Source organism: Neovison vison, chromosome 7 (assembly GCF_020171115.1).
Source record: "Neovison vison isolate M4711 chromosome 7, ASM_NN_V1, whole genome shotgun sequence".
NCBI lineage: Eukaryota > Metazoa > Chordata > Mammalia > Carnivora > Mustelidae > Neogale > Neogale vison.
In genome coordinates this window covers 136,435,320-136,457,748 of record NC_058097.1, presented here as the reverse complement: position 1 = coordinate 136,457,748, position 22,429 = coordinate 136,435,320, and the positions used below count along the sequence as shown (strand labels likewise).

The following is a 22,429-nucleotide window of genomic DNA, read 5'->3' as shown; positions in this document are numbered from 1 at the left end:
GAGAAATTAAGGAGTCAATCCCATTTACAATTGCACCCCAAACCATTAAATACCTAGGTATAAACCCAACCAAAGAGGGAAAGAATCTATACTCAGAAAACTATAAAGTACTCATGAAAGAAATTGAGGAAGACACAAAGAAATGGAAAAATGTTCCATGCTCCTGGATTGGAAGAATAAATATTGTGAAAATGTCTATGCTACCTAAAGCAATCTACACATTTAATGCAATTCCTATCAAAGTACCATCCATCTTTTTCAAAGAAATGGAACAAATAATCCTAAAATTTATATGGAACCAGAAAAGACCTCGAATAGCCAAAGGAATATTGAAAAAGAAAGCCAAAGTTGGTGGCATCACAATTCCGGACTTCAAGCTCTATTACAAAGCTGTCATCATCAAGACGGCATGGTAATGGCACAAAAACAGACACATAGATCAATGGAACAGAATAGAGAGCCCAGAAATAGACCCTCAACTCTATGGTCAACTAATCTTCAACAAAGCAGGAAAGAATGTCCAATGGAAAAAAGACAGCCTCTTCAATAAATGGTGTTGGGGAAATTGGACAGCCACATGCAGAAAAATGAAATTGGACCATTTCCTTACACCACACACAAAAATAGACTCAAAATGGATGAAGGACCTCAATGTGAGAAAGGAATCCATCAAAATCCTTGAGGAGAACACAGGCAGCAACCTCTTCGACCTCAGCTGCAGCAACATCTTCCTGGGAATATCGCCAAAGGCAAGGGAAGCAAGGGCAAAAATAAACTATTGGGATTTTATCAAGATCAAAAGCTTTTGCACAGCAAAGGAAACAGTTAACAAAACCAAAAGACAACTGACAGAATGGGAGAAGATATTTGCAAACGACATATCAGATAAAGGGTTTGTGTCCAAAATCTATAAAGAACTTAGCAAACTCAACACACAAAGAACAAATAATCCAACCAAGAAATGGGCAGAGGACATGAACAGACATTTCTGCAAAGAAGACATCCAGATGGCCCACAGACACATAAAAAAGTGCTCCACATCACTCGGCAAAAGGGAAATACAAATCAAAACCACAAAGAAATATCACCTCAAACCAGTCAGAATGGCTAAAATTAACAAGTCAGGAAATGACAGATGCTGGCGAGGATGTGGAGAAAGGGGAACCCTCCTACACTGTTGGTGAGAATGCAAGCTGCTGCAACCACTCTGGAAAACAGCACGGAGGCTCCTCAAATTGTTGAAAATAGAACTACCCTATTACCCAGCATTTGCACTACTGGTTATTTACCCTAAAGATACAAATGTAGTGATCCGAAGGGGCACGTGCACCCGAATGTTTATAGCAGCAATGTCTACAATAGCCAAACTATGGAAAGAACCTAGATGTCCATCAACGGATGAATGGATAAAGAAGAGGTGGTATATATACACAATGGAATACTATGCAGCCATCAAAAGAAATGAAATCTTGCCATTTGCGATGACGTGGATGGAACTAGAGGGTATCATGCTTAGCAAAATAAGTCAAACAGAGAAAGACAACTATCATATGATCTCGCTGATATGAGGAAGTAGAGATGCAACATGGGGGGGGTGGTTAGGCGGATAGGAGAAGAATAAATGAAACAAGATGGGATTGGGAGGGAGATAAATCATTAGTGACCCTTTTTTATTTTTAAACATTTTATTTATTTATTTGACATAGAGAGATCACAAGTAGGCAGAGAGGCAGGCAGAGAGAGAGAGAGAGAGGGAAGCAGGTTCCCTGCTGAACAGGGAGCCCGATGTGGGACTGGATCCCAGGACCCTGAGATCATGACCTGAGCTGAAGGCAGTGGCTTAATCCACTGAGCCACCCAGGTGCCCACCATAAGTGGCTCTTAATCTCACAAAACAAACTGAGGGTTGCTGGGGGGAGAGGGGCTGGGGGAAGGGGGGTGGGGTTATGGACACTGGGGAGGGTATGTGCTATGGTGAGTGCTGTGAAGTGTGTAAACCTGGCGATTCACATACCTATACCCCAGGGGATAAAAATATATGTTTATAAAAATAAATAAATAAATAAATAATTTTAAAAAATTAGTAAAAGAAAGGAAATAACAAAGAACAGAGCAGAAATAAATGGAATAGGAGTCAGAGTCAAGATGGTGGAGGGGTACCAGACTGAGATGACATCAGGTTGCAAGAGTTCAGCTATATAGTTATCATACCACTCCAAACACCTACAAACCCAATAGGAGATTGAAGAGAAAAAGAATAGCAATTCTAGAAACAGATAATCAACCACTTTCTGAAAGGTAGGACATGCAAAGAAGTGAATATGAAGTGACGGGAAGATAGACTGTGGGGAGAGGGGTTGGCTCCCGGCATGTGGCAGAGCAGTGTAGCACAAAATCCCAACTTTTAGAAGTCTGCTCCACTAAGGGACATCACTCTAGAGGCTAAGCAGGTGTGGAGCCCTCGCAGGGACAGTGTGATCTCAGGTCCCACAAGGTTACAGAAGGATTCTGGGTGTCTGAGTTTAACAGAGATCACAGGTATCAGAGCAGGGAAGCCGGCTACAGAGACAGAGCGTAGGAGCTCTCAGCTCGGGGTTACCTTAAACCGTGAATCTGCGGCACAGTCAGATCACTGCTCTTTGAGCAGGGACCCCACAAGTGGCAGATCTGGGGAGACCCACCTTCATCCACTGGAAAAGCAGAGCAGCAGGAATCTCCTGGGTTTGGAGACTCCACATGGGGCTGTGTGTCAGAGACAGAAATGCTTGGTCACAGGCCAGGTGAGCTCCAAGGAATGCCAGAGACCAGGGAGACAGGAGTGATTGAGCACTTTTCTCTGAGGGTGCACTGAAGAGTGGGATGCTGAGCTCTCTGCTCCTCTGGGCTGGAGATTGGGAGGTTGCCATTTTTATTCCCATCGTCCAGAACACTATGGAAATTGAAAATCATTCAGGAAACCAAAGCTCCCAAGAGTGAACTCGAGCAGATTACTTAACCCTACCCCTGGCAAGGGTGGCATGATTCTGCCTCCAGCAAAGACTTTGAGAATCACTACAACACTACAATCACTACAACAAGGCACTACAAGCCCCTCTCCCACAAGATCAGCAAGATTATCCAGCCACGACTAAGCTCACTGATCAAGAGAACAGCGGAATTCCTGAGGAAGGGAAAGCAAAGCATGGAATTCATGGCTTTCACCCCATGATTCTTTAACCTTGTAAAGTTAATTAAATTTTTTAATTTTACTTTTTTTAAATTCTAATTCTTTTGACTTTTTGTCTTTCCCCTTTTAACATTTTTTAACTAGTTTATCTTAACAATATCTTTCTAAAAAAATCTTTTATTTTTTATAAATAAATTCATTATTATAGTCCTATTTTATCCCTCATTGTATCTAACTTTATTTTTTGTATAGATATAGGGTTTTTTCTTCTAAAAAATTTTGGGATACAACTTCTTGTAATAGATCAAAATACACCCTAAATCTACCATAGGGCTTTGTTCCAGTCTCCAGTCTGACCAAATTCTCCCCACTTTCTTTTTCTTTCTTTTCCCAACCAACTTATCAATTCCTCTCTTATAACTTTTTTTTTCAATTTATTTATTTTCAGAAAAACAGTATTCATTATTTTTTCACCACACCCAGTGCTCCATGCAATCTGTGCCCTCTATAATACCCACCACCTGGTACCCCAACCTCCCACCCCACACCCCTTCAAAAACCTCAGATTGTTTTTCAGAGTCCATAGTCTCTCATGGTTCACCTCCCCTTCCAATTTCCCCCAATTCCCTTCTCCTCTCTAATGCCCCTTGTCCTCCATGCTATTTGTTATGCTCCACAAATACGTGAAACCATATGATAATTGACTCCCTCTGCTTGACTTATTTCACTCAGCATAATCTCTTCCAGTCCCGTCCATGTTGCTACAAAAGTTGGGTATTCGTCCTTTCTGATGGAGGCATAATACTCCATAGTGTATATGGACCACATCTTCCTTATCCATTCATCCGTTGAAGGGCATATTGGTTCTTTCCATAGTTTGGTGACCGTGGCCATTGCTGCTATAAACATTGGGGTACAGATGGCCCTTCTTTTCACGACATCTGTGTCTTTGGGGTAAATACCCAGGAGTGCAATTGCAGGGCCATAGAGAAGCTTTATTTTTAATTTCTTGAGGAATCTCCACACTGTTCTCCAAAGAGGCTGCACCAATTTGCATTCCCACCAACAGTGTAAGAGGGTTCCCGTTTCTCCACATCCTCTCCAACACATGTTGTTTCCTGTTTTGTTAATTTTGGCCATTCTAACTGGTGTAAGGTGATATCTCAATGTGGTTTTAATTTGAATCTCCCTGAGGGCTAATGATGATGAACATTTTTTCATGTGTCTGATAGCCATTTGTATGTCTTGATTGGAGAAGTGTCTGTTCATATCTTCTGCCCATTTTTTGATGTGTTTGCCTGTTTCGTGTGTATTGAGTTATAACTTCTTTAATCTTCATCTTTACAGTCATATTCCATCCCTTCATCATATTTACCCTTATTTTTATATATAACATATATATATAAATTATATTTTATATATGTTATATATATATTTTTATAAACTTATATGTAAGTTTGTCTTTTGTGAAAATCTTGGGAGGTAGTTTCTTCTAAGAGACCAAAATACACACAAAATCAAGTGGGTGGCTCTATTCTATTCACCAGTCTAATATATAAATTTTTTATTATTTTTTTAAACTTCCTTTTACCCTTTTTCTTCTCCCCTGGATTGGGGGGGTCTCTTCTGATTTGGTTAGTGTACATTTTTCTGGGGTCCTTGCCACTCTCTTAGTCTTTTATTCTCTCATTCATATATTTTTATCTAGTTAAAATGACAAGGCAGAAAAACTCACCACAAAAAAAAAAAAAAAAAAAAAGGATATAGTACCAAAGGCAAGGGACCTAATCAATATGGACATTGGTAATATGTCAGATCTAGAGTTCAGAATGATGATTCTCAAGGTGCTAGCTGGGCTTGAAAAAGGCATGGAAGACATTAGAGAAACCTTTCTAGAGAAATTAAAGCCCTTTCTGGAGGAAATAAAAGAACTAAAATCTAACCAAGCTAAAATTAAAAAAGCTATTAATCAGGTGCAATAAAAATGGAGGCTCTTATTACTAGGATAAATGAGGCAGAAGAGAGAATTAGTGAAATAGAAGACCAAAGAATGGAGAATAAAGAAGCTGAGCAAAAGAGAGACAAAGAACTACTGGACGATGAGGGGAGAATTCAAGAGATAAGTGATACTATAAGATGAAACAATATTAGAATAATTGGGATTCCAGAAGAAAAACAAAGAGAGCGGTAGAAGGAATATTGGAACACATTATAGTAGAGATTTTCCCTAATATGGCAAAGGGAACAAGCATCAAAATCCAGGAGGTGCAAAGAATCTCCCCCTCAAAATCAATAAAAATAGGTCCACACCCCATCATCTAACAGTAAAACTTACAAGTCTTAGTGACAAAGAGAAAATCCTGAAAGCAGCTCAGAACAAGAAGCCTGTAACATACAATGGTAGAAATATTTGATTGGAAACAGATTTATCCATGGAGACCTGGCAGGCCAGAAAAAACTGGCATGATATATTCAGAGTACTAAATGAAAAAAATTATGCAGCCAAGAATACTATATCCAGCTAGGCTATCACTGAAAATAGAAGCAGAGATAAAAAGCTTCCAGTACAAATAAAAACTAAAAGAATTTGCAAAAACCAAACCAGCCCTACAGGAAATATTGAAAAGTTTCCTCTAATCAAAGAGAGAACCTAAAAGTAGTAAACCAGAAAGGAACAGAGACAATATACAATAACAGACAACTCCCAGGCAATACCCTGGCACTAAATTCATATCTCTCAATAGTTATCCTAAATGTTAATGGGCTAAATGCCCCAGTCAAAAGACACAGGGTATCAGTATGGATAAAAACAAGACCCATCCATATGCTATCTACAACAATCTCATTTTAGACCCAAAGACACCTCCAAATTTAAAGTGTGCGGGTGGAAAAGAATTTACCATGCTAATGGACATCAAAAGAAAGCTGGGGTGGCAATCCTTATATCAGATCAATTAGATTTTAAGCCAAAGACTGTAATAAGAGATAAGAAAGGACACGAGATCATACTCAAAGGGTCTGTCCAACAAGAAGATATAACATTTTTAAATATCTATGCCCCTAACATGGGAGCAGCCAACTATATAAACCAACCAATAACAAATTCAAAGAAACACATCAACAATAATACAATAATAGTAGGGAACTTTGACACTCCCTTCACTTCAATGGACAGATCATCCAAGCAAAAGATCAACAAGGAAATAAAGGCCTTAAATGACACACTGGACCAGATGGACATATATTCAGAACATCCCATCCCAAAGCAACAGAATACACATTCTTCTCAAGTGCACATGGAACATTCTGCAGAATAGATCATGTCCTAGGTCACAAATCACGTCTCAACTGGTACCAAAAGACTGAGATAATTCCCTGCACATTTTCAGACCACAATGCTCAGAAGCTATAACTCAATCACAAGAGGAAATTTGGAAGGAACTCAAATACATGGAGGCTAAATACCATCCTACTAAAGAATAAATGAGTTAACCAAGAAATTAAAGAAGAATTGAAAATATTCATGGAAACAAATAATGAAAACACAACTGTTCAAAATCTGTGGGACACAGCAATGACAGTCCTGAGAGGAAATATATATAGCAGTACAAGCCTTTCTCAAGAAACAAGAAAGGTCTCAAATACACAACCTAACCCTATACCTAAAGGAGCTAGAGAAAGAACAGCAAAGAAAGCCTAAACCCAGAAGGAGAAGAAAAATCATAAAGATCAGAGCATAAATCAATGAAATAGAAACCAAAAAAAAATAGAACAAATCAATGAAACTAGGAGCTGGTTCTTTGAAAGAATTAATAAGATTGATAAACCCCTGGCCAGACTTATCAAAAAGAAAAGAGAAAGAACCCAAATAAATAAAATCATGAGTGAAGAGGAGAGATCACAACCAACACCAAAGAAATACAAACAATTATAAGAACATATTATGAGCAGCTATACACCAGAAAATTTGACTATCTGGAAGAAGTGGATGCATTACTAGAGACTTACAAACTAACAAAACTAAACTAGGAAGAAATAGAAAACCTGAACAGACCCATAACTAGTAAAGGGAATTGAAGCAGTCATCACAAATCTTTCAAGAAACAAGAACCCAGGAACAGACGGCTTCCCAGAGGAATTCTACCAAACTCTTTTTTTTTTTTAAAGATTTTATTTATTTATTTGACAGAGAGAAATCACAAGTAGATTTAGAGGCAGGCAGAGAGAGAGAGAGAGGGAAGCAGGCTCCCTGCTGAGCAGAGAGCCCGATGCAGGACTCGATCCCAGGACCCTGAGATCATGACCTGAGCCGAAGGCAGTGGCTTAATCCACTGAGCCACCCAGGCACCCCCTACTAAACTCTTAAAGAAGAGTCAATACCTATTCTCCTGCAACTATTCAAAAAAATAGAAATGGAAAAAAAAACTTCCAAACTCATTTTATGCAACCAGGATTATCTTGTCCCAAAACCAAAGACCCCATCAAAAAAGAGATTTACAGACCAATATCCTTGATGAACACAGATGAAAAAATTCTCACCAAAATACTAGCCAATAGGATTCAACAGTACATTAAAAGGATTACTCACCACAACCAAGTGGAATTTATTCCAGGGCTGCAAGGTTGGTTCAACATCAGCAAATCAATCAATGTGATACAATACATTAATAAAAGAAAGAACAAGAACCATAGGATACTGTCTACAGATGCTGAAAAAGCATTTGACAAAGTACAGCATTCTTTCCTGATCAAAACTCTTCAAAGTGTAGGATAGAGGGTCCATACCTCAATATCATCAAAGTCATCTATGAAAAACCCAGCACGAATATCATTCTCAATGGAGAAAAACAGAGCTTTTCCACTAAGGTCAGGAATGTGGCAGGGATGTCCATTATCACCACTACTTTCAACATAGTACTAGAAGTCCTAGACTCAGCAGACAACAAAAAGAAATTAAAGGCATTTGAATTGGCAAAGAAGAAGTCAAACTCTCATCTTTGCAGATGATATGATACTTTATGTGGAAAACCTGAAAGGTTCCACTCCAAAACTGCTAGAATTTGTACAGGAATTCAGTAAAGTGTCAGGACATAAAATCAATGCACAAAAAATCAGTTGCATTTATATACACCAATAACAAGACAGAAGAAAGAGAAATTAAGGAGTTGATTCCATTTAGAATTGCACCCCAATCCACAAGACACCTAGGAATAACCTTAACCAAAGAGGCAAAGAATGTGTACTCAGAAAACTATAAAGTACTCATGAAAGAAATGGAAAAGCATTCCATGCTCATGGATTGGATGAACAAGTTTTGTAAAAATGTCTATGCTACCTAGAGCAATCTACACATTTAATACATTCCCTATCAAAATACCATCAATTTTTTTAAAGAAATGGAACAAATAATCCTAAAATTTATGTGGAACCAGAAAAGACCCTGAATAGCCAGAGGAATGTTGAAAAAGAAAACCAAAGTTGGTGCATCACAACTGCAGACTTCAAACTCTATTACAAAGCTGTCATCATCAAGACAGTATGGTACTGGCACAAAAACAGACATATAGATCAATGGAACAGAATAGAGAGCCCAGAAATGGACCCTCAACTCTATGGTCAACTAATCTTTGACAAAGCAGGAAAGAATGTCCAATGGAATAAAGACAGTCTCTTCAACAAATGATGTTGGGAAAATTGGACAGCCACATGTAAAAGAATGAAACTGTACCATCTCCTTACATCACACACAAGAATAGACTCAAAATGGATGAAAGACATCAATATGAGACAGGAATCAATCAAAATCCTTGAGGAGAACACAGGCAGCAACCTCTTCAACCTCAGCTACAGCAACTTCTTCCTAGAAACATAGCCAAAGGCAAGGGAAGAGAGGGCAAAAATGAACTCTTGGGACTTCATCAAGATCAAAAGCTTTTGCACAGCAAAGGAAACAGTCAACAAAACCAAAAGACAACTGATAGAATGGGAGAAGATATTTGCAAATGACATATCATATAAAGGGCTAGTATCCAAAATCTATAAAGAACTTATCAAACTCAACACCCAAAGAACAAATAATCCAATCAAAAAATGGGCAGAGGACATGAATGGACATTTCTGCAAAGAAGACATCCAGATGGCCAACAGACACATGAAAAAGTGCTCCACATCACTCGGCATCAGGGAAATACAAATCAAAACCACAATAAAATATCACCTCACACCAATCAAAATGGCTAAAATTAACAAGTCAGGAAACAACAGATGCTGGCGAGGATGTAGAGAAAGCAGAACCCTCCTACACTGTTTGTGGGAATGCAAGCTGGTGCAGTCACTCTGGAAAACAGCATGAAGGTTCCTCAGAAAGTTGAAAATAGAGCTACCCTATGACCCAGTAATCACACTACTGGGTATTTACCCTAAAGATAAAAACGTAGTGATCCGAAGGGGCTCATGCACCTGAATGTTTATAGCAGCAATGTCCACAATAGCCAAACTATAAAAAGAACATAAATGTCCATCAGCAGATAAATAGATAAAGATGCGGTATACACACACACACACACACACACACACATACACACACACACACACACACACACACACACAATGGAATACTATGCAGCCACCAAGAGAAATGAAATCTTGCTATTTGCAATGACGTGGATGGAGCTAAAGGGTATCATACTGAGAGAAATAAGTCAATCAGAGAGACAATTCTCGTGTGATCTCTCTGATATGAGGAATTTGAGAGGCAGGGTGGGGGGTCATGGGGAGTAGGGAAGGAAAAAATGAAACAAGATGGGATTGGGAGGGAGACAAACCATAAGAGACTCTTAATCTCAAAAAACAAACTGAGAGTTGCTGGGAAGAGGGGTTGTTGGGTTATGGACCTTGGGGAGGGTATGGGTTATGGTGAGTGCTACGAAGTGTGTAAGCCTGAACATTCACAGACCTGTACCCCTGGGGCTAATAATACATTATATGTTAATAAAAAAAATTTTTTTAAAGAAAGAAATGGAATAGACTGTAAACATAATGGAAAAGATCAATGAGATTATGAACTGGTTTTTTGTTAATGTAAACAAAATACAAAAAATCTTTAACTGAACTTACCCAGAAAAAAAAAAGTTAGTGACTTAGTTAAATTATAAATAAGAGACTTTATGACTGATAGCCCACAAATACAAAGGATCATAAGAGACTACTATGACAAGAAATTATCCCAAATCTGACAGCTAAAAATGACAGAAATTTATTCTTTCATGGTTATGGAGGCCAGGAGGCTAAAATTAAGATTTTGATAGAGTTGATTCCTCTTGGAGACTCAAAGGAAAATACATCCCAGCTCTCTAGCCAACTTCTGGTGGCTGTCTATAATCCTTTGTACTCCTTGAATTGTAGATACATCACTCCAATCTCTGCATCTGTCTTTACTTGGCCACCTCCCTCCGTGTCCCTGAGTGTCTTTTCCTTTTTCATCTTTTATAAGGACACTCATTATTCGACTTAGGGCCACCCTATCCAAGATGATCTTATTTCAATATAGTTACCTTAATTACATCTGCATAGGCCTTTATTCCAAATAAGGTCACATTCTGAAGTACTAAGTAGACATGCCTTTTGGAATGCCACTACTCATATGGTTTTATTCATAATCACCGAAATATGGAAAAGCCCAAATATTCTTAAACTGGAGAATGGATCAATAAATTATGGAACATGCCTACAGCTCAGCAATAAAATGGAATAAACTCCAACTTACATGTAACAACATGGATGGATATCAAAGGCCTCAGCTAAGTGAGACATTCCAGACTCAAAAGCTATATACTTTGTGATTCCATTTTACAACATCCTAGAAAAAGCTAAGATTTAGGGACAAAATCAGATCATTAATTGTCAGGGGATGATTTGGGAGATGGGAATTGAGCACAAGACAGAACTTTGGGGGAAGATAGAACACTAAAATGATCGTTTTAATGGTGGTGGTTACATATCTGTATATATTTGCCAGCACTCATAGTTTAGGCCTGCCAGTGGTCAGGCCAAGGAGAGTCAATTAAATTTAATAAGCAATGGCTAAAGACATTCAAAGTTTTTGAACAAAGATGTTAATCACTCCTGTGGTATACATATAATGGAATATTATTCAGCCATAAAAAGAATGAAATCTTGCCATTTACAACAACTTGGATGGAGCCAGAACATATAATGCTAAGTGAAATAGGTCAAAGAAAGACAAATACCATATGATTACACTCCTATGTGGAATCTAAGAAACAAATAAACAAAGGGGGAAAAAAAGACAAATAAAAAACCACACTCTTAACTATAGGTAGCTACAGTTACCAGAGGAGAGGTGGGTGGGGGGCAACAGTGAAATAGGTGAAGGGGATTAAGGAGTGCACTGAGTAATGTATGGAAATGTTGAATCACTGTATTGTACACCTGAAATTAATGTAACAGTGTATGCTAACTATACTGGAATTAAAATTAAAAAATAATAAACATGTTAATCACCTTAATCTTAAAATGAAAAAATAATAATTTGTTGAATGAATCAGGAAAAGCAAGGTCTAGAGAGAAGGAGACCAGTTTTAAGAATCTAAGCAGGAAAAGTGTCAGTCCGGCAGAGGCAGTGTGAATTAAACAGTGTCAGAAAACATAACCACTGGGATACCTGAAAGGAATTTCAAATCTAAGCTAGCCAAACCTAACCTCTTAATCCTCCCCAACAAACGTGCTTCTCTCATAAACTACCTCTTCTCCTGAAAAAAAAAAGCTCCACTTTTCCGGGGTCCCTGATAAAAAACAGAGGTGCCATCATTGACTCTTTAACCTCAACCTCACATCTTGGTAATCAGCAAATCCCAAAACTCCATCTTTAATACTTGCTCAAAGTCCCCTATTACTTTTTTTTTTTTTAAGATTTTATTTATTTATTTGACAGACAGAGATCACAAGTAGGCAGAGAGGCAGGCAGAGAGAGAGAGGAGGAAGCAGGCTCCCCGCTGAACAGAGAGCCAGATGCGGGGCTCGATCCCAGGACTCTGAGATCATGACCTGAGCCGAAGGCAGAGGCTTTAACCCACTGAGCCACCCAGGCGCCCGAAAGTCCCCTATTTCTTAACTAACTTCATTGAAGGCATCCAGGTCCAAGTCACCAGCACCCCATTCCTGAATTTTCCCATTGCTCCCTAACTGGCCCCTAGCATCAACCTCTCCAATCTTTACTCCATCCATTAGCCAGAGTCATTCTTTTCAAACATAACTCAGATCATTTAATTTCTCTGTGCAAAAACATCCAACCATTTTGCATTGTACTAGTAAAAGCAAAGGTTCTATATTAGCCTACAAGATCTATATAACCTGGCCTTCTATTCCTCCTGACCTCATCTCCTACTACTCTTTTAGCTTACTTCCACCCCTCCACCCCCAGTCATACTAGCCACTTCACTGTACCTTGAGCATGAATAGATATACTCTTCCCTCAGGGCTCTTGTATTTACTATTCTCTTTGTTGATCTGCTCTTCCTTCAGATGTCTTTAAGGCTAACTTCCCTTGAAAATATCATTTCCATAATGGACCCTCTTTGAAGACCCTATTTAAAATTACAGCCCTCGTTCCCAGCTCTCCTTATCCCTTTTCTCTACTTAAATTTTCTCCTTGGCATGTTCCAATATCCAAGATATTACATGCATTTACATTATTGAATTTCATTGATCTAAAGATGCAAAAATTCATATTGTAACACATTTTAACATCTTGAAATCAAAAAGCTCATAACTGATAGTATCTTATTTTAATTAGTAGCATTTTTGTGGTGATGCATAAAGTAATGATGTATTTGATAGTTATTGGTATCTTAGATTCAGTTACATATGGCAACATTTATTATCTATTTATTTTCATTTGGCTATACATTCTAAGAATTGTTTCTCTTGCTTAGTATGATATCCCTAACTCCTAGAAATATCTATGGCTAATAGTAAGTGTTCAGTAAATAGTTATCCAATGAATACTGGATAAGAGTATTAAATGAATGAGTGGCTATTTCAGACAAGTGTACAGATGAAGTATCTGGCAACAGATAACAAGTTGAAAGCAGTATTATGTGTAGCACTAGTTAATGTAAGTCCTGCAGCCCAGGTACCTGGATATACTATCAGTAACCAGTAGTAGGGAAGTTGGGAGGAGAATCTTCCCTGTGGTTGAAGGGAAGGGAGTATAAGGAATTTTGTGCTATATTGTATTGAGAATCTGGGGCTAGAGTTCAGACAAAAAGTAAAAGCTAGAGAATTGACCCCATCTGCTCAGAAAGGAGAGGAAATATAGAAGTGAATGGGAGCTCCACGAAGGCTACAGTAAAAAAAAGGGGGGGGGGGCAAAATCATACTGAAGAATAACTGTTATAATGAGGAAAAAGGAAAATGACCTGGCAAAGGATTTAGAGATTGATCAGAAAAGAAGAAGTCAAGATTACTTGGTCAGTGAGGTCATACTTCTACCTGAAAAATCCCTGGATCATTGTATCTATTTTGACTGAGAGTCTATTTTTCACTCCAAGACCAGACTACATAATCGGGATCCTGCACTGAGATTCCCTGCTTCCCTTACACATTTCCCTTTCCTGTTGGGTTGCTTTCTTCACTCTCTGATAGTAGCATTGTCTTTATAGCAATCTGTTATTTCATGTGCTTCTTCTCAGCTCTTTGGAAATTTTTGAGGTTGCTATATCTTGATCATCATGGTAGCACCAGTGCCTACTACAGGGCCTGGAACATAATTGTGCTGAATGGGTGTTTGCATAACGAAGTATTGTAAGATCAAACAAAAGTACAAAGAAACATATCCTTCTGGGCCTGGTGGGAAATAGATAACATACCCAAAATGGATAATTTGGTAAGAGTGTAGTAACAGATCCTGGATATCAACCTTTTGTCTGTACTGTCATTTGCAAATATCTTCTCCCATTCCGTGGGTTGCCTCTTTGTTTTCTTAGACTTCTTGCTGTGCAGAAGCTTTTGATCTTGATGAAGTCCCAAAAGTTCATCTTTGCTTTTGTTTCCTTTGCCTTTGGAGACATATCTTGAAAGAAGTTGCTGTGGCTGATATCGAAGAGATTACTGCCTATGTTCTCCTCTAGGATTCTGATGGATTCCTGTCTTACGTTGAGGTCTTTTATCCATTTTGAGTTTATCTTTGTGTACGGTGTAAGAGAATGGTCGAGTTTCATTCTTCTACATATAGCTGTGCAGTTTTCCCAGCACCATTTATTGAAGAGACTGTCTTTTCTCCACTGTATATTTTTTCCTGTTTTGTCAAAGATTATTTACCCATAGAGTTGAGGGTCCATATCTGGGCTCTCTACTCTGTTCCACTGGTCTATGTGTCCAGGATCTATAAAGAACTCCTCAAACAACACACACAAAACAGACAATCATATCAAAAAAATGGGCAGAAGATATGAACAGACACTTCTCCAATGAAGACATACAAATGGCTATCAGACACATGAAAAAATGTTCATCATCACTAGCCCTCAGGGAGATTCAAATTAAAACAACATTGAGATATCACCTTACACCAGTTAGAATGGCCAAAATTAGCAAGACAGGAAACAACATGTGTTGGAGGGGATGTGGAGAAATGGGAACCCTCTTACACTTTTGGTGGGAATGCAAGTTGGTGCCGCCTCTTTGGAGAACAGTGTGGAGATTCCTCAAGAAAATAAAAATAGAGCTTCCCTATGACCCTGCAATTGCACTACTGGATATTTACCCCAAAGACACAGATGTAGTGAAAAGAAGGGCCATCTGTACCCCAATGTTTATAGCAGCAATGGCCATGGTTGCCAAACTGTAGAAAGAACCAAGATACCCTTCATCGGACGAATGGATAAGGAAGATGTCGTCCGTATACACTATGGAGTATTGTGCCTCCATCAGAAAGGATGAATACCCAACTTTTGTAGCAACATGGATGGGACTGGAAGAGATTATGCTGAGTGAAATAAGTCAAGCAGAGAGAGTCAATTATCATATGATTTCACTTATTTGTGGAGCATAACAAATAGCATGGAGGACATGGGGAATTAGAGAGGAGAAGGGAATTGGGGGAAATTGGAAGGAGAGGTGAACCGTGAGAGACTATGGACTCTGAAAAACAATCTGAGGTTTTTGAAGGGGTGTGGGGTGGGAGGTTGGGGTACCAGGTGGTGGGTATTATAGAGGGCACAGATTGCATGGAGCACTGGGTGTGGTGCAAAAATAATAAATACTGTTATGCTGAAAATAAATAAAAAATAAATTTAAAAAAAAGAGTGTAGTAACAGGACAATTTTTAAAGAATGGACAGGTATAAAGAATCACAAGGGATACAGCATACACATAGTGCATAATGGTTACTAGAACCAGAAGAAAGAGACTCTTAAAGGGACTGCCTTTACAGAGAAATGATATCCTGGCAAGGCAATCCACCAGCCCTTGATGACCCTCCAAGGAGCTAAACAACCTCACTCATCTCTCTTACTTTTATCTCTTCTTGATTCTCCCCACAGGTCAAATCCAGCTGAAAGCCAGAAGGCATGGAGTCTCATGAATGCAGTTATTAGAGGTAGGCCTCCGAGGGCAAGGAGCAGGGTAAAGGGTAGAGGGTGTATCTGAAGGAGCAGTGGGAAAATGCCACAAGAAACCAAGTGACTTTTAAAGTCATAAAGCTCAAATATGACAAATGCAGCACTCAAACTCAGATATTCTGGCTCCAAACCTAATTATATTTCTATTAAATTATGTCACCACTTGTGCCAAATGCTATAAAGACATTAAACATTATGATGAAGGCTGAGAAAACTGCATTAACTTTAAGTTACGTCTCTGAGGAAAATAGTGTCAGCAATCCACAGGATTATAAGGAATAAGTGGTAATTTCTTATTCTAAAAAGGAGTAAGAGAGATCACTGGGCAATGATCATTGGAAGATATCTTTATACTAGTAGTCAACCATAGCCCACAATTCAAATTCACTGTCACTTACTTTTATAAATAAAGTTTTATTGGAACACAACTTATTTTCTTTTGCTTATATATTTACTATGGCTGCTTTTGTACTACAGCTGCAGAGTTGAGTAGTTAGGACAGAGACTATAAAACATGTGAGGCCTAGAGTATTTTCTCTTTGATTCTTTACAGAAAAAGTTTGACAACCCCTGTTTTACAGAGGATATGAGTTGAAGCTGTTCTTACCCCTGAACCTACCTTTCTTGGTAGACTCGGGGGTAAAGTCCAGAGGCAGGCATTAACTTTTAAGAAGGCAGGTTAATGTAGCATTGTATCAACTAGAGTCAGGAGTGTGGTTTGAATTCTAGCTCCACAACCTACTAACTGTACAATCTTGAGTAAACTACTTAACCTTTCTAGGCTTCTATTTCTTTATTTTGAAAATGTGATACAGTATTAAGACTTATTTTATAAGGTTATTGTGAGAACTAAATGATACATGCATTTTAGGAAGTCCTAAATCATGATTGTGATTCTGCTGCCTTAGGAGATAATTAGAATAGGTAGGAATCATAAAGTATTGCAAATATTACTTTAATAAATTTTAATTTCTCACTTAACAAAACTTCATAAACATACTATAATCCAATAATATTTTGTTATACCAAGAATTAGTAGATGAGCCAATAAGAAATAAATCCTGCTTTACCATAGCAAACTCTTGAGTGAGTCAACCAAAGAGAAGAAGTACAGCAGCCTAGAAGGTGAGAGGGAAGAAAAATACTATTGAAAAAAAAAAAAAAAAAAGAAAAATACTATTGAGTGAAGCCTTAGTTGGGGACATGGGCTGTCTGGTATACGCTCTCCTTGTTGACTTCCTTCCTTCCTTCCTTATACAGCTTCTCAGCCTTTCCCAAAGAAGCTCAACAGCTGCTATGTCAATGATCCAGTAAGAGTCATTAATATATCATCCAACAAAAGTCAAACTTTCAGTGAGGAAGTAAAGCAATCATTATCCAAGGAGGATATGTGAAAACGGGGGTTGATGCTGTCACTTCTAGACCCTTGCACAAAGTAAATGGTCCTCTACCTCAATAGTTAAGTGTTAAGGTTTAAGATATTAAGATTTCCTAGTTCTGTTGAGTCTTGATGAGACCTGACATAAGCATACCAATTACTAGGCCTTGAGTTTTTCAAAGAGCTGGGTGTTAGAGCTGGGATATAAGCCAGGGTAAGATTCCGAGTCACAGAGTTTTTGGATTGATTAATCAAATGACCAATCCTGTGATCAGGATTTCCTTAACACCCTAGTAAACAGCACAGGAATTTGGTGTCAACTAGATGGCCAAGCAGGAAAATACATATAAATAGTTAAATAAATAGAGTGTTTCTTTTGGCTTTTCCACTGTCTTTTTCTAGGAGTAGCTATAGTTTAAGTCCCAAACCCTCTGAGATATGGAAGCAGGGCACTTTTTTTTTTCTAGGTAGCTCAGACTTTTCTGGGACAGAATGAAGAGCTTATCATAGTTCCAGCTCCCAAAACCTGGGAAGCATTCAATATGTGATATCTATTATTTTTACAGAATAAATGAAACTTAAAAGTGGGCTAGACAATGCTATGGGAACAATGGGGATGGATGTCCATAAAAAGAAGTCTCATAATATAACTTTTAATACAGCTAAGGGGGTAAAAGTGGATGGAGAGGAGAGAGGAAGGACATTTGTCAATTTTGCCTTTCTTCTGAAAGGCGTCATATGCCTTGTTGAGCAGAATGTGCCTAGAACATAATACCTAATTCTTAAGCCTCTTTTTTGAGGTCATCTGCCACATGATGAACTCTGGATGAAGATCTACTTGCCACCAGGCGCAGAGCAAGGGAAAAGCCCAGGCTTTGCTATTTACTATATTGTTTCATGTTCTTTACATACTTTATCCTAAAGAATATGTTATGTAGGTAGATGCTAGTTAATTCTAGTTTTCACCATAGGTATGATAAATTAATAAAAGAATTCATCCCTAGTCAAGAATACACACTTCAAGGTGAGTGATTAACATCTGACAGCCTTTATTCAGAAGTCTGTATTTCAAAGGTAGTATACAAATGTGTAAATTTTAAGAAAAGATGCCTAAAGTCACAAGAGTTCATTTTAAGTATATATAAGACCACAAAAGAAGATAGGACTTTCTTTCACACAGCCAGACCTCATGAAGAGTGGAAGGATTCTAGAATTGGGAGATCACACAAGATACAAAGGATGTGTTGACACCTATTTTAGGGCTCCATTTTGTGGTTGACCAAAAAAAAAATTTCCTTTGTTTCCAGCACCACCAATTAACCAGCTTTCTCACTATACTTTGTGTGTGTGTGTGTACACATTTAGTTTTATTGTAACAAAGCAACTTGTACACTTTTAACATTTAAAACTGAGCATCATCTTTCCTTTCCAGTGAAACAAAAAGAAAATTTTAAAAATAAACAGGAACAAAATTACGATAGAGAATGTCAATTCCAAATAAGATCCTACAAGTTCTGCTGATTCTCCCATCGAGTGGCAGGGCTCAAGTCATCATTAGGAGAGAGTTTTATTTTAAAAGTGTCATCTTAAACTGCAAGGATGTCCATTAAACATCACAATTAAACATGCCAAAGGAGAAGCCATGTTGTCAAAATGCCCACTTAACCTACCCAAACATCTCAAACCCACCCTTTGCTGACCTTCTATAACCCCATTTTTTAAAGTTTTTTTTTCTTTTTTTTAAATAAGAGAAAGTAGACAGGTACATGTTGGTAAATGCTAACTGTCCATATTCACATAGAGACACAGTGTAATCTCTGAGCCCAATATACAGAGAAAGGAGGAAAAAAGCTAGAATTCTATGCACTACTACAGAGGGGCCTAGCACCCTCCAGCTTCCAGCAGAGCTAAGGGAGCAGAATATTTTTCTTTTTTTCCCACAGAGCACGGTGGTGTTGATTCCATAAAGTTTTTGTTTTTGTTGAGACAGGAAGGGACAAAAATGAATTTGGAACAAAAAGGGGTAGAGATTCTTTTCCCACTGTATTCTACTCAAGGTATTTCCCCCCAAAATAAGCTGAGAACCATGGTATAAAGGGAAAGAAAAAGGAGACTTCAAAAAAAAAAAACAGGGCGAATGAGCACGAGAGGAGAAAAGAAAAAGAAAAAGGAAAAAAAAAAAAAAAAGATGGCAACTTGCTCCCAGGGACTGAAGAAAATTAAAAAAGGAAGGTTGGAATCCATCAGTGTTCCATTAGTCATCTTCTCCTTCATCCTCCTCTCCTTCCTCTCCCTCATCATCTCTTCATCTTCTTCACCTTCATCCTCATCTCCTTCTTCATCATATCTTCCAATCCTTCTTCTTCTTCCTCATCATCATCATCCTCTTCTCCTTCCCCTTCTTCATCAACCATATCGAGAACCAAGTAGTACTGTAATGGATTTGGCCAAATATCATCTTTGATGACTTCTCCTAACTCATCTGCACCTGCATCAGAATGGTCAGTAAACCAGGTGAAGAAGCTCTCTGGTTCCTCATGCTGTCTCTTCCTGCTGGCTTTATTCTGTGTTTGACTTGAACGTTTCATCAAATCCTTTCCAGATTTCCATTTGATTTCAGTGGACTTTGAAGATGAATCACCACTCTCATTCAGATGAAATTCTTTGGAGAGAACTTTATTTTCGAAGTAAGGGTTTTCATCAAAATAAAAATCTATTCTGTAACCTGATTTAATATCTTCAAATTCTGTCACTTCAACTCTTGTCAAATAATGCAGCGCCTCTTCATCCTCCTCCCCAAGCAGTGCAGACACTTGTGGATGGTTGACAAATGTTGTTACCCCAAAATTGGGGATTTTGGAGATCAATTCCAACCTCTTCTGAAAAAATGGTTGGCAGAGTTTGTTATATTTCTGTTCTACTTTCAAAATCTCCTCACTGGCTTGTTCATTAGGTCTGTCTATTTCATTTTGTACTTCATCAGTATGTTCAATTGCTTCTTGCTGTTCTTTTTCTCCTTTATGCAAGTGCTGAGATGTTGACGTCTGGCCTGGCTTGGGGGCAGGAGGCTGTCTCGGTTTCTTCATTTGAGGTGGGAGCGAAGACTGGCATTTGGGGGCCATGCTGTGAGGAAACTCCAGGAAACCGGGAGAGAGGCATGTCTGGAAGCTCTGATTGCTCCTCACTATACTTTTTAAGTTTAGACTTCTTCAGAGGAAATTTTATTGGTTTATTCTCAATAAAGAGACAGTTGATTGGGTCCCCAGGGCCCTTATGGCCATAGTTGACTCACTAGGCAACCTCACAGACTTTGGGCTAGCCTAAACAGACTGATCGCCTTTGGGTGAGATGTTTACCTCAGATCCAATCTACAATAACCAGAAGAGTGAATTTATATGGTGCACATCAGTTCCACCTATAGCTAAAAATCTGCTCAGTTCTGTGGGCTCTGTATATTGTAGGCATTCAAAATATAATAGGCTTCTCTCTATCACATACCGTATTTTCCTTGAAGTGTGAAATGATCATATGTGCTCAACTTTCCTGGTGTGTTTAGCAACACCCACCTCCCATCTTCTCCTATACTTTGTCTTTAACTCTACTCCTGTGGGCCATAACAGTAAAGATTAGATATTCAGGGTTTAATGTTTAAACCCAGGTTATGACAGGGTTCAAGTATAAAGAGCCCAGCTACTTCTTTCTTTTTGGAAATCTGCCATCCCCAGCTAGGTCATTTATGCTTATCCTTGCTTCCTGAACTCCCACACATGTCACTAGCTTCTCTGTTTTATGCTTGCGCCTGATAACATGATCTTGATTGCTACTAGTGTTTTTAATTTATATTGATCTTGACTTCTGTATTTCTGACTTCTGTCCTGAAGTCCTAACTTAGTTTAATTCCATGTCATATCCTTAGAAGGAAGAGACATATGTCCCCAAGGCTCACTTTTCTTTTGATTTTTGACATGTTTTGAAAAATAACCAATAATAATAATTTTTAAAATCTTAATTGTTAAAATAGAAATCCACTTTGGATTTGGAAGGATTTTAAGAAATACAAACTTTGCATAAGGACAATTTTCTCAGAAATTGCTTTTATTTTCCAAAGGAACTCTAAATAATTTATTTTCATTTCTTCTAGGAAAATACGTACAAAAGATTCCATTTGGACCTTTCAGGAAACATGGGATGGATGATGTTGCACATTTTACATCCACCATCAAAAGTCAGCCTTAATTGTAGAGTCTGGAAAATGGCCATGGAATAAGAGGACCCTAGGCCCACCTGCTCCCATGAATATAATTAGATAACTATCAAATCACTCTAAATACCCCAGAAATTGACGTGAAGACATGCAAAAAAATCTCCACAACTAAAGGTTGAGAAGAGGCCCTATCAAAGAAGGTGGGAAGTATGGAAACACAGTTTGGGAAAGAAACAGATTGTGACCACTGGGGTGGGGAGGGAAATGCTGTCACAGAGGGGGGGAGAGATGACTAACACATGGGGAAGCATATGGGAAAAATGAATCCCTATGGCAACTGGCTTGTAAAGTAAGAGGGTCTGAATTTCATGAGTTCTTGAAATTAGCAGGGTTTAAAGCCTAAATTTCTAAAGGTCAGCAGACTCAGCTCAGGGAGAGCCTGGAGGATATTGTGCTGCTCTTGGAGAGAGGACAGGCAAAGAACCCATGGACATCCAGCCTAGAAAGTGATCTGAAGAGCACCTGGGGCACACAGTGGGAAGGTTATCTGCTCATTTCAGAGGATGATCCTGAGAGGCAACAGTCATGGAGAGACCCCTCCAGGAAAAAAGGAACTAACAGGCACCATTTCCCTGACCTGCTCCTCATCATAAACACAGATCCACCTGAAAGGACCAACACAGTGCTTACACTCACCACCTAACTTTTTACACCAAGCTCTGACCCCGCACTCCAATGGAACTGCGCTTCCCAGCTATTCTTGGCTCAGTCCCAGTATGGTGGGCCCCATGCCCCAGAAGACTGACTCAAACCCCCTGTTCACAGCACATCTCCTGACCCAGGAGTTTGCATAACCTTAGTAGCCAGAGCTGGTGGCAACAGGACTCATTTCACAAGCAGACCAGAGCACAGCTAGTCAAAATGCACCACATTTAGGGAGGGACCAAACACTGCCTACAATAGATAAAGAGAACCTTTGAAGATAGCTGGCCTAAAGGATATAGTGGCCAGGACAAAACAGCAGAACACACACAACATGT

The 22,429-nt window shown here is 38.7% G+C and overlaps 1 protein-coding gene across 1 annotated transcript; it reads right to left on the bottom strand.

The window, feature by feature from the left end:
* Positions 1–19,406: 19,406 nt before the first annotated feature.
* LOC122914067 (protein SET-like) lies at positions 19,407–20,307 on the bottom strand. The gene has a single exon (XM_044260703.1). It carries the CDS (start codon positions 20,305–20,307, stop codon positions 19,483–19,485), a length of 825 nt encoding a protein of 274 aa, XP_044116638.1. The 3' UTR covers positions 19,407–19,482.
* Between the last annotated feature and the right edge of the window lie 2,122 nt (positions 20,308–22,429).

What these genes read in the sequence shown, in the direction of transcription:
- LOC122914067 (XM_044260703.1), bottom strand. Translation starts at nt 20,307, where the DNA reads ATGGCCCCCAAATGCCAGTCTTCGCTCCCACCTCAAATGAAGAAACCG.